General features: G+C 47.4%; 1 protein-coding gene across 3 annotated transcripts in view; it reads left to right on the top strand.

Moving 5' to 3' along the window:
• Positions 1-9120: 9120 nt before the first annotated feature.
• Aebp2 (AE binding protein 2) overlaps positions 9121-16163 on the top strand; it is a 33196-nt gene continuing 26153 nt past the window's right edge. For 2 of the 3 annotated variants that reach the window (XM_052175198.1, XM_052175196.1), the window contains exon 1: positions 9121-9931. In XM_052175198.1, the coding sequence (XP_052031158.1) occupies positions 9282-9931 (650 nt within the window). In that variant the 5' untranslated portion in view covers positions 9121-9281. The remainder of the gene's footprint in view (positions 9932-16163) is intronic. The other variant, XM_052175197.1, reaches the window with a different exon arrangement.

Consider the following 16163-nt stretch of genomic DNA (forward strand, 5'->3'; position numbering starts at 1 on the left):
CACGCCGTCTTCATAAACGTGCAAGAGCAGAGCAAAGCGATCCAGGAGCCGGAAAAGCAGAGCTCTCTAAAAATGCCTACTCTCCCTCCAAAATCCAGCCAGCACCTCCACTTTCGTTGCCGACTCCCTCTTTCCTCACCCCACACTAATTCCTGGTTAGAGTGAGTGAAAGGGCTCACTGTGACAGGGAGCGAGCGAAACCTGGTCGCGTAGAGCGATCCACAGAGCGCACGCTGGTGTCCAGTGCTCGCTTGACTCTTCTTCATTTTGAAGGGACGTCGGAGGAAGCACTCCTCAGGCTATTGTCCCTTTAGTAAATCCACCGAGAGCTGGGATTTCCTGACAGCCAAGTGGCACGGAAAGAAGAGATTCAACCGTTAGAGACAGACCTCACATTGTGTGTCTTCCTCCTTTATAGAAGTTTGTTCTGGCAGATGCAGCCGATTTACCTGGCCCCTCTCCCAAAGCCTCCCCGGGCCTCTGGAATACCGCTTTCCCATTAGCTCAATCGACCCCTCCCCACCCTCCAACCAAAGCTTTCTGGACTCTGCACCGGCTCTCAGCATAGAGAAGGTGTTTAGTTGTATTGATTTATTGATGAAATAACTCAGCCATTTTTAGTAATGTCTCACACTATGTAGCCCTGGCTAGCCTGAACCTTGCTAGTAGACTAGGCTGGCATGGAACTCACGGAGATCCTCCTGTCTCTACCTGGGAAGTGCTGAGATCAAAGTCATGCACCACCATGCCCAGGTAACTTCTTTTTTTTTTTTTTTAAGATTTTATTCTCTTTGATTTATTTTCTGTCTGAGTACTTTCCCTGTATATATGTATGTTATGTATGTATGTGCGCCCACATGTGTGCTTGTGCCCACACACACTGGAAGAGGAAGAGGCAATTGGAGCCCCTAGAACTGAAGTAACAGATAGCTGTGAACTGCCCAGCGTGGGTGCTAGGAACTGACCTCTGGTCCTCTGTAAGAGAAGGAAGTACTGTTAGCCACTAAGCCATTTCTCCAGCCGCAAGTGTTGAGTGAATACTTCTGGAGTAAATACAAATGCCAGTTATGGTCACAACTGACCAGCTGTCCAGGTGGCTATGCGACCAGAACTCTTCTGACTCATGACTGCATGTCTCTCTGGCTCTGGGTTGTGCTGTAGGCTCCTAATCCCCTAACAGGAGAGTCGGGAGTTTAAGAACATCCTCAGCTACACAATGAATTCTTGGCCAGCCTGGCATACTTAAGATCTTGTCTAAAACCAAACCAAACCAAACCAAACCAAAAGAATTCTGAACAGGGCCTGCCTTTAATCCCAGCACTTGGGGAGGCAGAGGCCGAAAGGTCTCTGTTAGTTTGAGGCCAGCCTGGTCTACATAGTGAGTTCCAGGATGGCCAAGGCTACACAGAGAAACCCTGTCTCAAAAACCAAAACCAAACCAAACCAAAACAAGAAATTTCAGAACTGGAAACATTCAAAAGAATATTCAAAACACTCAAAACATGACTTTTAAGCCTGGTCTACAGAGTGAGTTCCAGGACAGCCAGGGCTACACACAGAAACCCCTGTCTCGAAAAACAAAGAACAGAAGAATGGACTCTACCACTGAGCCAACTCTCCAGCACCATGAATTTTTTTTTTTGGGGGGGGGGGGATTTGAGACAGGGTTTCTCTGTATAGCCCTGGCTGTCTGTCCTGGAACTCACTCTGTAGACCAGGCTGTGTGTGTGTGTGTGTGTGTGTGTTGGGATCCTTGCTTTATTATAGTACAGTCTGTCTTAGAATTTACTATATTATCCAGTCTGATCTGGAATTTGTTACCTTCTTTTGAAAATTCAGTGCTTGCCAGGTATGGGGATACACACACCTGTGGTCTCAGCCTCTAGATGCTCAGGTATTCCAGGCCAGCCTGAGCTACATAGTGTGCCCCTGTCTCAAAATTATCATGGTTAATTTTTCTTACAGATCTGTCTTATTTTATCGTCATCATTATTGTTATTATTATTGTTTAAGACAAGAGTTTCTCTGGGTGACCTTGGGTGTTCTGAAACTTGCTCTGTAGACCAGGCTGGCCTAGAACTCAGAGATTCACCTACCTCTGCCTCCCTAAGGCCGAGATTAAAGTCATGCGCCACCACCTGGCTATTTTATTTTAATTCCATGTTTCTGTGGAGATGGGTGGGCGTGCCAGTGCGGGGGGGGGGGGGGGGGGGGGGCTGGAGGTGCAGAGACTTCCAAGGTGCCCTGCGAATGTTGTGGTCAGAGTTGTGGTCCTCCTTGGTGAGAGCGGCACGTGTTCTTAACCACTAGGCCATCTCTTCAGTCCCTGAAGGTAGTACAGGTTTTGATTTACAAAGTGATTAAAGGGTATTTCAGGGCTTAGGATATAACTCAGTAGAAATTACTTAGCAAGTCTGAAGGAAGGCCTAAAGTGAAGCCCTAGGCCTGAGAAAGAAGCCAACAAAGAGACAAAAAGCTAGACATTTGTTGAATGAAAAACTTTGAGGCAGGACATTTTTCATTTGAGAGATTAAAAAGATATATATATCTTTATATATATATTTTATATTTATATATAGTCTTTATATATAAATATATTAAGATAACATAGTTATATCTTTATACATATATATTTATATTTATATATATTTATAATGTGTGTTATATATTTTTATATGCATATATTTTAAATATTTATTTTATGTATATAAGTACACTGTAGCTGTCTTTAGACACACCAGAAGAGGGCGCCAAATCTCATTACGGATGGTTGTGAGTCACCAACCATGTGGTTGCTGGGAATTGAACTCAGGACCTTTGGGAGAGCAGGTATATATATAAAAGTTATATATATATATATATATATATATATATATATATATCACATTTATTTACTTTGTGTGTGTGGGCATGAGCTATGGCACTGGTGTGGAGGCCAGAGGACAGCTCTGGTGACCTTGTTCTCTCCTTCTACCATGTGGTACCAAACTCTGCTCTTAATCTTGGTGGCCAGCATCCCCACCCACTGAGCCATCATGTCGGCCTTGTCTGGGGTATTTTATTTTCTTCTCCTGGAGTCTTGTCATGAATTTGAGGCCAGTGTGGGCTAGGTAGTGAGTTCCAGGACAGACTGGATTCCAAAACAAGACCTTTTAGCTCAAACAGACCACAAACCCAACAAAACACTAAAAAGCAGCAGCACCTCGAGCTGGGGAAGGATACAGTTCAGCTCCTAGAGGGCTTGGCTTTTGTGCACAGAGGGCCTGGGCTCAATCCTGAGCAACCCACATGTGGCTGTGGTATTGTACAGCTCTCTACAGAGCAGGTAGGGCAGGATATCAGGAATTCTAAGTCATCCTGGGCAATATAATGAGTTCAAAGTCATGCCAGGATACAGGAGAACTTGTAAAAATAAAATAAAAATAAAAATTGGTTTGTGACTCTGTAGCTGAGGGAATCACTCGTTCAGCCCTAAAGTCAGGCTTCTCTGCTGTAATTTACATTAAAATACTTCCTTACAAACAGTATAATGTATTTATGTGTAAATTAACTTTAATCTCCCCTCTAGGGGAGGTGAGTTCCCATTAGAGTTCTATTAAGAATTCACACTCCAGGGGGGGTTAGCTGTGGTCTGAAGGGCCCTAATCAGGAGTCCAAGCTCCCCAGGTAGCTACTTAAGCATTTCAAGAATCTTTATTGAAATTTATACCACAAGGTTTACTAATTAGCAGAAATGATGTCAGAAAAATATTTTCATTGATGAAATGGATGGTGTCCCAGATCTGTGGTGCCCCAGGGAGGCTTCATCACTCTTTTGTGTGTCACTTGTGAGCGCAGGACCAGAGCGGAAGCTTCAGGAGAGCAGGCTCTTTATTGGCTTCATCCGCCGCTTACCGGGAGCAGAGAGAAGAGTTTGTGGGGCTGTGTTGCCTTTCAACCATAGCTGCTTTACCTGCCATGACTGAGGTCCTGCTTTCAGTACACAGACTAGAGGAACACACGAGTGGGGTGGTGTGTGTGCCTACACCAGTGAGGAAAGGCACTCACCAGCAAGTCTGACAGATGTGGGTTCAATCCCGAGACCCACGTGGCAGAAGGAAAGAACCAATGCCTGCAAGCTTTCCCCATGGCATGTGCAAGGACACACAGACACACAGACACAGACAGACACACACACACACACACAAATACATGTTTTTAAAAGCAATTGTATCAGGGCTGGAGAGGTGGCTCAGCAGTTAAGAGCACTTCCAGAGGTCCTGGGTTCAATTCCCAGCAACCACATGGTGGCTCACAACCATCTACAATGGGATCTGATGCCCTCTTCTGGTGTGCCTGAAGATAGCTACAGTGTACTCATACATATAAAATAAATAAATCTTTAAAACAAATAAAAAGATAAGCAAAACCAACTAAGGCAAGCCAAGCAGTAGTGGTCCACATGCCTTTACCGTTTAGGAAGCAGAGGCAGAATCAACTGAGTTCCAGGCCAGTCTGCTCTACAGAGGGAGTTGCAGGACAGCCAGTGTTACACAGAGAAACCCTGTCTCAAAACAAAAGAAAAACAAAAATGAAAAGGAAGGAAGGAAGGAAGGAAGGAAGGAAGGAAGGAAGAAAAAGGAAGAATATACTGTACTGAGTTTGCAGAAGAAGCGAGTTTGATTCTTAGCACCCAACATTGGGTGGCACACAACTTCCTATAACTCCAGCTCCAGGAGGATTCGATGCCTTCTTCTGGACTCCTTAAGCACCTGCACTCACCCAAACACCTATTTAAAATTACGGGCTGGAGAGATGGCTCAGTGGTTAAGAGTACTGACTGCTCTTCCAGAGGTCCTGACTTCAATTCCCACATGGTGGCTCACAGCCATCTGTAACAGGATATGATGCCCTCTTCTGGTGTGTCTGAAGACAGTGATAGTGTACCCACATACATAAAAAAAAAAAAATCTTAAAATTAATTACACAGTCAGGCAGTGGTGGTGCATGCCTTTAATCCCAGCACTTGGGAGGCAGAGGCAGGTGGATTTCTGAGTTTGAGGCTAGCTTGGTCTACAGAGTGGGTTCTAGGACAGCCAGAGAAACCCTGTCTCGAAAAACCAAAAAAAAAAAAAAAAGATAATCCAAAGTCATTCTCACCTACATACCAAATTCAAGGTTTTTTTTGGTGACGTAAGACTCTCAAAAAAACATTAAACAGGATTGGAGAAATGCCTCAGCAGTTAAGAGTATTAATTGGTTAATTGTTCTTCTAGAGAACCGAGGTTTGTTTCCCAGTATCCACATGGTGGCTAACGGCTGTCTGTAAATAGTTTTGGGAGACCTGATACCCTCTTTTGTCCTCTGTGAATACCACACACAAATATGATGTACATATGAGCAAAATATCAGCACACATAAAATAACACAAACAACAATAACAATAAATTGAATGACCTGATCTTTATCCTGGTATTTGGGAGGCAGAAGTAGGTAGCTTTCTGTGAACTGGATGGAGGGCAGCCTAGTCTACAGATCAAGGTTCTAGGCTAGCCTTCCAGGGCTACTTAGTAAGACTCTGATTCAAAAACAGAAAAGAAAAATTAAAGGAGACAGAGAGCCGGGTGGTGGTGGCGCACACCTGTAATCCCAGCACTCTGGGAGACAGAGGCAGGCAGATTTCTGAGTTCTAGGCCAGCCTGGTCTACAGAGTGAGCTCCAGGACAGCCAGGGCTATACAGAGAAACCCTGTCTCGAAAAAAATCCAAAAAAACCAAATAAATAAATAAATAAATAAATAAATAAATAAAGGAGACAGAGATAGGCAGACAGAACAAGAGCCAAACAGAGGGCAAACAGAGAGAAGTTCAAAACTACTCTCAGCATATAAATTCTACCCAGACATATAACCTCTTAATAGGACCTCTTAATGGGGATGAAGTTTAAAAGTAGTCAGGCTATGCTGATGAAATTCAACGTCAAATTCTAGACCTATGAAAGGTGCCATGGACTCCTTGTTCTAGCTTTACCACCTATACGATGCTGTCTCTCTTCTTGTGTGTTTCCTTTCTACGCCAAGTCACTCAGAGGATGAGGTCCTCGTGGTACTATCTTGCTCACTAGGACAGTATCCAAGCATAGAAACTGAATAAAGGGACAGAAAACCAAGGTGCAAAATATAACTGGCTGCCAATTTTAGAGAGATTTTAGAAGCGTCTAATTTGCAGTGTGGCAGGAATCCCAGCTTAGAGCTGACACATGGGTTTGTCGCTCCCTGGTCAAGCACGCCTGGGCATGTCTGGTGACCTGAGGCAAGACTGAGGCACACTGGCTGACACGGGTGGAGGCCGCTTCCTAGAACAGGACTTAGTTTAGTGAAGAGAGAACGAGAGAAGCTGTGTGAGAAAGACTTAGTCACACGATGAAGAGTCATAAATGCAGCTTGGGGTAGCTGTGACTCAAATCTGTCTCAGGTCTAGGGCCCTGAAAACCCGTGTGGGGCTCTAAAGGAAACAGAACTCATACAGGGCTGTTTCACAGAAAGCCTGGGTCACCCGGCACAGCAGCCCACCCAGGTTTCTGCTAACAGCAATACTCAGCGCAGTGATCTCCGTTTCTCCGGAGGGCGTCCTGGCTCTGCCTGTTTGGTTTGTCTCTCAGATTCTGGCAGGCAGAGTTGGTGCCTGGAACAGCAGAGTCAAGTGTGGAAAGGCCATGGGATGGAGTGTTAGGTGTGAGGGGTAGAATCAGTGGGTGTGAGGGGTAGAATCAGTGGCCCCATCAGTACTGTGCTCCGTGCATTTGAGGACAGTGCCTAAACCAAAAGTGATGCACCATTGGATAACTGATATGCATATATGCAAGAAAGTTGGGGGTCACAGAGACCAACTGTCTTCACAACGGAAGGGGCCAGACAAGGCAACCACTCTTGATCAAGAGGGCGTGCTCATGACACAGGACACACAGCAACAGGAGGTGCATTTTAACTCAGGTGGTGGCTGTGTTTCCCCTTTGGCTGGGCTCAGGAAACTGAGGAATTGGGTCACTGTTCCAAGGAGAAAAAGGTCACGGCTACAGGCCCTCTAGTTCCTAGAATAGAGCTAAGGTCATTATTTAAACAAAGGTTTATTATGTGGGGGAGGATTAAAACATTAGCATAACATTCTGATGGGGTGAGTGTGTGGGTGGGTGGGGGGTAATAAAAAGATCTGAATTTCTCCCACTGAGTTCTAATCTCTTATGTTAAACCGAGCAACAGCCAGGTACAATGATTCTATGCTTCATTTCAGTCCTGTTGTGGTGATTCTTAGTGTACAATCCAAGATGACAACACATTCCTGATCTGAAGGATGACTTTGAGACTTAGTGCTTGAGGTTAAGGCCTGGCAGTGTAGATATATGTTTATAAATCACATTGTCCTATATTATGTATTATTTTAATTCTTGCTTTTTCTTGAGGCAACTTTTTTTTTCTTGAGGATGTTTCCTTCCACTTGGGGAACACTTTCAGCGTTGACACCTTACATGTGATAGTATGTATCCAAAGGTTAAGGCTGCAACTGTACTACTACTGTATTTGTGGGGATATAGGCATTTACCTTGTGGCCCACACTAGTTGGCCTCAAAGTTGCTGTAATCCTTCTAGCCTCATACTTGAGTGCTGCGATTATTCACGTAGGCTACCTACATGTTGTTTATTCTTTTTATTTTTTTAAATTAGGGCAGTGAATTCTAGAAACATAAAGTACTCTACCTGGGAATTTCTCTCTCTCTCTCTCTTTCTCTCTCTCTCTCTCTCTCTCTCTCTCTTCTCTCTCTCTCTCTCTCTCTCTCTCTCTCTCTCTCTCTCTCTCTCTCTCTCTCTCTCTCTCTGTGTGTGTGTGTGTGTGTGTGTGTGTATAGAGAGCTACTAAGAATGCCTGAGGGAATGCTTGTTCTCCAGGAGACTGTGATCCAGTTGCAAAGCTTCCCTTAAAGTAAAAGAAAGGAACTCTTGCCTGAGGCTAGGGAGGAGCCTTTCACTAGTTAAAGTAGTAATCTCTCTTTTCTGGCTTTCTTTCCGTCACACCCTCCCTTTCTCTTTTTGAGACAGGATTTCAATGTGTGATCGCTGGTCCACCCAGAACTCACTATTTAGATCTGGCTGGCCTTGAGATCTTGGAGACCCTCCCCGCCAAGGCCCTCCAAGGGCTGGGATTAAAGGCACGCCTGTGTTAGGTCAGGTACCTGTGTGCACCACCCACGTGACTGGGTGGGAGGCCAGGAGAGGGGACCAGAGCTGCTGAGTTACAGTTGTGAGCTGCCATGGCCATGTGGGTGCTGCGAACCGAGCGCTGGGTCCTCGGGAAGAGCGGTTAACAGCGATCAACGGCCAGGCCAGCGTTCCACCCCTGAGAACTCAGCCTGCTCAGAACTTCACCCCAGATTTCCTTAGAAGTTCCAGGACTAAAACCCGCGAGGATCTCGAGCCAAAGCATTGCCCGCTTCGTCTGGGCTGCCCTCCTTGGGTCGCTGGGACATCGATTGGACTAGGTAAGCAGGCCGGGCTGAGTGCAGGTCAGGCTGAGTGCGAGTGAGAGGCCTTTGCCTCCGCGGTGTGGATGTCGGCTCCTATCCTCAAAAAAACCTATTTATCAATCCCAGCACTTGGGAGGCAGAGGCAGGAGGATTTCTAAGTTTGAGGCCAGCCTGGTCCACGGAATAAGTTCCAGGACAGCTAAGGCTATGCAGAGAAACCCTGTTTAGGAAAAACAAAAAGCTAAACAAAAAATACAACAACCTGAAAACAAAGCCAACCTAATTATTTAACTTTCTGCACATTTCTGGGGCCTGTCTTTGAGTGTGGCAAGAGCTCAGGAAGCCAGACACTTGCTGCACTTATGGCTCCCTTCTACAGGACACCTTCCCACACACACTCCGAGCTGATGGTTTTCTCTAGAGAAGCGCGGGGCTGTGAAAATCCCCACCGACTTCAGGTTTCGATGGCTTGTCCCGCCTCCACCCGGAGCGGGAAGGCGTGGGAAGGCCGCTCGAAACTCTTAAGGGGGCCGGGCTGGCCGGGGGAGTGGCCGCGGCTGGCCGCCGCGCAGGCGCGCTGCCTCCTCCGCGTGAGTGCGCGCGTTCCGGCGCGTGTCCCCGCGCGGGCTCCGTAGCGCGTGTGCCGCCTGACGCAGCCCCGCGGGCCCTCCTCCCGCTCTGCGGCGGCCGCGAGGAGTTTGGGGCGTGCGGGCGCGGGGAGGGGGGCGGGGGCGAGGAGGAGGCGGCGGCGGGCGAGAGGAGGCGGAGGAGCAGCAGGCGCCGCCATGGCCGCCGCGCTCACCGACATGGCCGACCTGGAGGAGCTCTCCCGCCTCAGTCCGCTGTCCCCCGGTAGCCCCGGGCCCGCGGCGCGCGGCCGAGCCGAGCCGCCGGAAGAAGAGGAGGAGGAGGAGGACGATGAGGCGGAGGCAGAGGCGGTGGCCGCGCTGCTGCTGAACGGCGGAGCGGGAGGCGGCGGCGCGGGGGGCGGCGAGGCGGAGACCATGTCGGAGCCGAGCCCCGAGAGCGCCAGCCAGGCGGGCGGGGACGAGGACGAGGACGAGGAGGACGACGAGGACGAGGGCAGTAGTAGCGGCGGCGCCGAGGAGGAGAGCAGCGCCGAGAGCCTGGTGGGCAGCAGCAGCGGTGGCTGCAGCGGCGACGAGACGCGCTCGCTGAGCCCGGGCGCGGCGAGCAGCAGCAGCGGCGATGGGGACGGGAAGGAGGGCCTGGAGGAGCCCAAGGGACCGCGGGGCGGCCCGGGCGGCCCGGGCAGCGGCGGCGGTAGTAGCAGCAGTAGCGTGGTGTCGAGCGGCGGTGACGAGGGCTATGGCACCGGGGGAGGCGGGAGCAGCGCGACCTCCGGGGGCCGGCGGGGCAGCCTGGAGATGTCGTCGGACGGGGAACCGCTGAGCCGCATGGACTCGGAGGACAGGTCAGTGCGCCGCCCAGGGGACTCTTCCCGGACCCGGTCGAGGGGACTCAGGGGACTCTGCGTGGATCCCGTCTAGGGAATTCCTCCCGGACCCCACCGAGGGGACCAAGGGGACTCCCCTTGGATCCTGTCTAGGGACTCCTCTTGGACCCCATTGAGTTGGCTTCCTTGCCCGAACCCCTCCCACCTCCTGGACCCGGTGGCCCAGCCGGGGGACCTTCTGGCAGAGATCTCTTGCTCTGTAGACTCCCGGGCTCCGCCGAGGGGACTTTCTTGCCACAGTCCTTTCCGTTCCTTGCCTCTGTTTCCCAGCCCCGCCCGCCTGCTTGCCTTGGGAACGTCTTCGCCAGGATCTTCCCCTACCCCTGATTCTGGGACCCCAGAACCCGGGGACTTTCCTTGGTCTCCCGCCCCCCTGATTCTTGGCCCCTCCCCCCCAGATCTCAACTTGGAAATCCCGGGCGGCCGCCGCGCCCCTCGCCTCTGAGCGGCTTCCAACTCCTCACCATCCCCCTCAACTCTCCTTTCCTCACCCTCCTTCCCTCGGCGCGCGGTTCTCCTTTCGAACCGAAGGACGACTCTATCCCGGAGACAGCCCCCCAAAAGCGGCCCAGACGCTCCAGCGGCGCTCCAGAGGCCCTTGATGTACACCTCGGTACACAAGGTTAGCTTCGTGCATCCGCTTTCGGGAACACTTGTCAGAACTGTAATTGACAAGTGTTTTCCAATATGGCTGGTCTCCTGGATCTCACAGAACTAACTTGAGCAGGGTGGAGACCCGCCAACCCTGGCTTTGCTTTACTTTAAAAAAGGACTGTTGGTCCGTTGTGTGTAATCACTGATTCCTTACAGATCCCTTACATATGTCAGTTATATCATCTCAGGGGATTTGAGTTTTGGTCATCAAATCTGAGCGACCAAGTTTAAAACACAGAAAGACCATTGTGGAAAGGAACAGTGAATTTGAATTGATGTCCTTAACAGTAACTTTGCCGAATTGGGAGTCACAAGATACAGTCATGAAGGTTAAAAAAATTAGGATGTGGTTTTAAAAAAGAAAAAACGGCATTATACAGTGATACTTTGATGTGGGAGTCACATCCCTCTTGGTGTTTTTTTTTTTTTTTTTTTTTAAAGTCACCTATGGGGGGAGGTATCTGGAGAAATCGTCCTTCTGGAGCTTGTTCTAGACAGAACATATAAGAAATGTATGTTTTTGTTGCTACTCTCATTTTTGATTGCTTTGTAAAATTTCATAATCGAAGTCGGCTTTTAATGTACTTCCAAAAGAATCTCATGCTTATTATGTTCCTAAAGTACATTAGCATTTACTTTTGACCTTTTGACCATCTGCTACTTTTTGATGATTAGAATTTATAAGCCAATAACAATTTCTCCTTGGTTGTATTGGGGGGGGGGGTTGTATGCCTAATAATATAACCCAGTTGCCCATTCTTGAATTCAGCCTTACCTACCTTAGCCTCTAGATAGAGTTCACACCCGCCACCCTCTGTGGACTTTGATTTGATTTTAAGTTAAAGCATTCTGAGGTCTTTAGGATTTCTGATTGCCCACAAAGGTGAGCATGCCACTAGTTAGTGATGATAAGGGAGCAGTCTGGAGACCCTCAGGAGTTCTTTTGACACGTTAAAACTGAGATAAGTAAGTACTTGTTCTTTCCTCCAGCAGTCTTTACAACAGGGTTTCACTTTGTAGCCCAGGATAGTCTGGGATTCTCAGAAATCCTCAGCCTCCCAAATGCAAGATCCACCATGTATCTACCACAAGAATTGTTCTTGAATGGGTTTAAAACAGACTACTCCTTAGGAAACCTTAGAAAATTCTGTGCTAAATTGTAGGTGTGGTTGGGGAAGATGATGTCTTTAAGACATCCCATGGAACAGTCTATCTTGGGGGCTGCTTTCTGCTGCTGGAAGCTGTTACTCTGCACAGTTAAACCTGTGTGCCCTCCAGAAACACTAGTAGGTTCCAACCATACAATGACGCGTGTGCTGTTAGTCACTGCATAACATTGATGACAGTCCACCAGCTCTTCTGCCTGGTGTGCACGTGTGCACATCCATGTTCGACATGTCTGCCGTTCATCCTCATGTTGATGACGCACGAGAGGGGTTATTTTAACTTCCATTAAGCAGGTGGAAACATGGAGTGTCTCACTGAGAACAGCAGTCATAGATGCAGCGGGATGTGAGGCAAGGTGCACAACCCCATTTACTTCCCCAGAAGACTTGGAATAGTTCACTTTATTTCATTTTAAGGAAGGGTTTGGTTTATTTTTGTTTATGGTTCTAGGGCAGGGGTGAGGTAGGTGGGATGGGAAGGCTCGGGACCACACAGAGCATGCAGGAAAGCATTGGGCAGGAGCAGGAAGCTGGCCGCTCACATTATGGCCCATGCTGTGAGATTGAGCATAGGAAGAGCTTGTGGGTTTCTTTTTTGGGGGAGAGGGGCACATGGTCTCTATAGTCCTGGCTGTCTTGTAACTCCGTAAGTAGACCAGGCTGTCCTCAAACTCAGAGATGGGTCTGCTTCTTTCTGCTGGACAACAGAGAACTTGGACTGGGTCACACCTGCAGTTAGACCTTTGCGATCTCTCTTGGGGAGCTGTCCACACCTTGGTGTGGGGGAGGGAAAATCAGGTCCTTCATGGCAGAGGAACGTGTGAATGCGGTGGCTTACAGCTCTGGTCTAGAATAGTTCACTTGAAATAAGTGGTACTTGTCCTAGAGTTGTCCCTCCCCCCACCCTTTCCATTACTTTCAGTGGACAGTGAATTTCTGGTTCAACAGTAGTTAAATAATTTGGTTTCATATGGTATTGGATATCCAGTTTTGACATAACTCAATGAAGAGTAATATTGTTATCAAGCCCAGATAAGGTTAAACAGTCAAGCATGCTTGCTTCCTTTTTCCTTTAATTTATTAACACTTATGTATTGGTGTGTGTGTACACCAGGAGCACTAGACAGTTCAAGGGGATTCCATAGTTCTCTCCATCTTGTATGGTCTGTATGAACTGGGGCAGTGGCTTTGCAGGAAATGCATTTACCTGCTGAGCCACTTCCCTGGCCCACTCTTTCTTAATGCTTTTAAACATTGGCGATTGTGGTGATCATTTCAGGGTAGTAGTTTTTTCACCTGCGTGAAGAATCCTTAGTGAAATTGAATTGTGGCCTTGATGGTTTTGAAATACTTCTTGTTGGCTTTGAGTTTTATGATTCAGAGTTAGATTAAGTTTGGAAGAGATCCATAATTTTTTTTTCATTCTGATTCTAGTTTAGACTGGCCTGGTATCTACGGTAACCTAGGCTAGCCTCAAGCTCATGGCAGCCTTCAGTGTCCTGAATGTTGGGATTGCAGGTGCGAGTGACTGATCGATCGAGCTGTTTAAGATCCAGATTAATCCTTGATCTTACCTTTAGAGTGCGCCAATCTCTGGATTCATAGTTGATTTCATGGAAGGGAGTTGTAAGCTTTGTACTAATGGGGAAGATATAGTAGCTTAAAGTCCTTTAAAAAGGGTTGGGGTATTCCTGTGACTGCAATATCCTTACCTTATCTTCTGAACGTCTTCTAATGGAATGGTTGGTTAGATTTTCAATGTTTTTGAAAAAAAAAAAAGCTGTGATACATACCTTTACTTTAATCCCAGCACTCTGGAAGTAGAGGCAGTATCCTGGTCTACAGAGCAAATTCCGGGACAACCAGGGTTGATACAGGAACCCTGTCTTAAATGAAAAAAGAAAACCTGTTAAACATTTGAGTCTGTTAAGCCTTAAAATTTATTCACACTTTTTAAGTATGCATATTCTCTTTATAGAAAAACAATTAGCTAGAAATACCTAGATATTAGAGTATTTGATTTAATGGTGTCCTTTACAAACATGCATTAGACTTTTGTTTTTTTGAAAGATTTTTTTTTAAATTAAATGTAGTTATGTGTGTATCTGTACTTGAGGGTTCAAGTGATTCCAGAGATCAGAGACATTGGTCCCTTGGAGCTGGAGGTCCAGGCAGCTGTGAGCCTCTTGTGGTGGGTCCTAGGAACCGAACTTTGTCTTCTGAAGAGTAGTGTTTGCCCTGGATTAATGTGAGTTATTTCTCCAGCCTTAGATTAGAAGTATTGCAGTGAAAGTGACTCATTTCTAAATTGATTAAATGATAATGTTGTACAAAGTGGTTGAGAAATAGGTTAAAGCACATTTAATAGTATTTTTAGCTAAATAGTTTTAAAGATTGTGGTTTTGTGTGTGTGTCTATGAGAGGGTGAGTGCAGCATCTGATTTTGGGGGGAGGTTTGGAAGATAGGGTGGCAACATATTTCCCACTTGATTCATCATGTATATTGACATTTGGACTTTTAATTCCAAGGTAGATTTTGCCAGAGCCCCAAGCAAGTAATTTTATTTATTATATTAAGACTGGGTTTATGTAGTCTGGCTAGCATAGAATTCCTGATCCTTGTACCACAACATGATTTCCAAACTGTTAGGATTTACAGGCAGGTCTTAGCTCAGCAAACTGGATTAATCAGAAGTGAAGATTTTGCTTGTCATTTGTTGATGGTGGGAGCCACAGTGGAGGCTCTGGTGGTGTGCTGAGCTGCGCTGCTGCAGCATAGACCACTCCTGCAGCGGCCTGCAGGAGCTGCAGCTCTGTGCTTCAAACACCCCCCCACCCCACCCCCCCACCCCCGTGATTAGTTTGCCCTCAGTGTGGATGGACTGCTGGTGTTTATAGAGTTGATCTGAGAGGGAGCAGAAGGGAAGCCACAGCTCTTTGAGCTGGATATACCTCTGATAAATGCTTTCTGTAGTGTGTGTGTGTGTGTGTGTGTGTGTGTGTGTACACGCGCATTTGTGTTTGTTCCACATGTGTGCTCGGTGCCTTTGGGAGCCCTGGGACTGCAGTTAGGATGATTTGGGGAATTAAGCCCAGATCCTATGGAAGAGTAGCCAGTATTCTTAGCAACTAAGTGGTACGTAGGTACCTCAGTAACAGCTGCTTCTGTTTCCTTTTTTGGCTCTGATAACATTTAATTGCTTTTTCACCTATGAGCAAAACAGTCTTTTAAACCCTCAAAACTCTGTGGTTTATCTGGGGAGTGTGGTGCGCCCCTGTAATTAAATCACTTGGTAGACAGAGGACGGAGGATCATCAGCCACTCCTACCCCCATCACCCCTCCAAAATGAAACCAAGTGCAAACATGCTGACCCCATTTATGACTGCTTCTCTGGCCACTGCTGTGTGAGCATGTGCTTCCTTCTCCTGGACGATCCACCTGCTGTGGCCTCTCCAGTGGTAGGGTCACAAGGATCCTTAATTTTTCTTTCACGTGTTTTTGGGGTGTGTATTTTGTTGTTGGAATCAGAGTACAACTTGTAGGAGTCTTTCCTTCTATTATGTTGGTATCTGGAATAGATAGAACTCGGGTCTAGATCCCCTGAAACTCAAGTTATAGACACCTTGTAAATGCTGGGAGTCTTAAAAAGATTTATTTATTGTTATATGTAAGTACACTGTAGCTGTCTTCAGACACACCAAAAGAGAGCCTCAAATCTCATTATGAGGTGGCTGTGAGCTACCATGTGGTTTTTGGGATTTGAACTCAGAAGAGCAGTCAGTGCTCTTAACCACTGAGCCATCTCTCCAGCCCAGGATGCTGGGAATCTTAACTGCTGTGCCAGTTCCCACCCTTCTTTTTTTTTTTTTGTGGGGACTGAGAGGGCGGGTCTCTTCTAGACCAGGCTAACCTAGAACCACCCACTTTGTACACCAGGCTGGCCTTAGACAAAGATCATTTATCATCCTGGGTTCTGTGATTACAGGCAGTTTTAAAAGAGACTCTTAAACCTTTTTTATACATTTATTTCTGTGTAGATCAGAGGACAACTTGTGGGAGTCCGTTCTCTCCAACATTTATGTGGGTTGTGGAGCTGGACTCAGGTGCCCAGGCTTTACAGTAAGTGCCTGTACCCAGCGAGCCACCCTCACTGCCCTGGCAGCTTTCCTTCCTTCCTTCCTTCCTTCCTTCCTTCCTTCCTTCCTTCCTTCCTTCCTTCCTTCCTTCCTTCCTTCCTTCCCTCCCTCCCTCCCTCCCTCTCTCTCTTTCTCCCCTCCCACCCCCCTCCCAGACAGGGTTTCTCTGTGTAGCCCTGGCTGTCCTGGAACTCACTCTGTAGACCAGGCTGGCCTCAAACTCAGAAATCCA

Source organism: Apodemus sylvaticus, chromosome 2 (genome assembly GCF_947179515.1).
Source record: "Apodemus sylvaticus chromosome 2, mApoSyl1.1, whole genome shotgun sequence".
Classification (NCBI taxonomy): Eukaryota; Metazoa; Chordata; class Mammalia; order Rodentia; family Muridae; genus Apodemus; species Apodemus sylvaticus.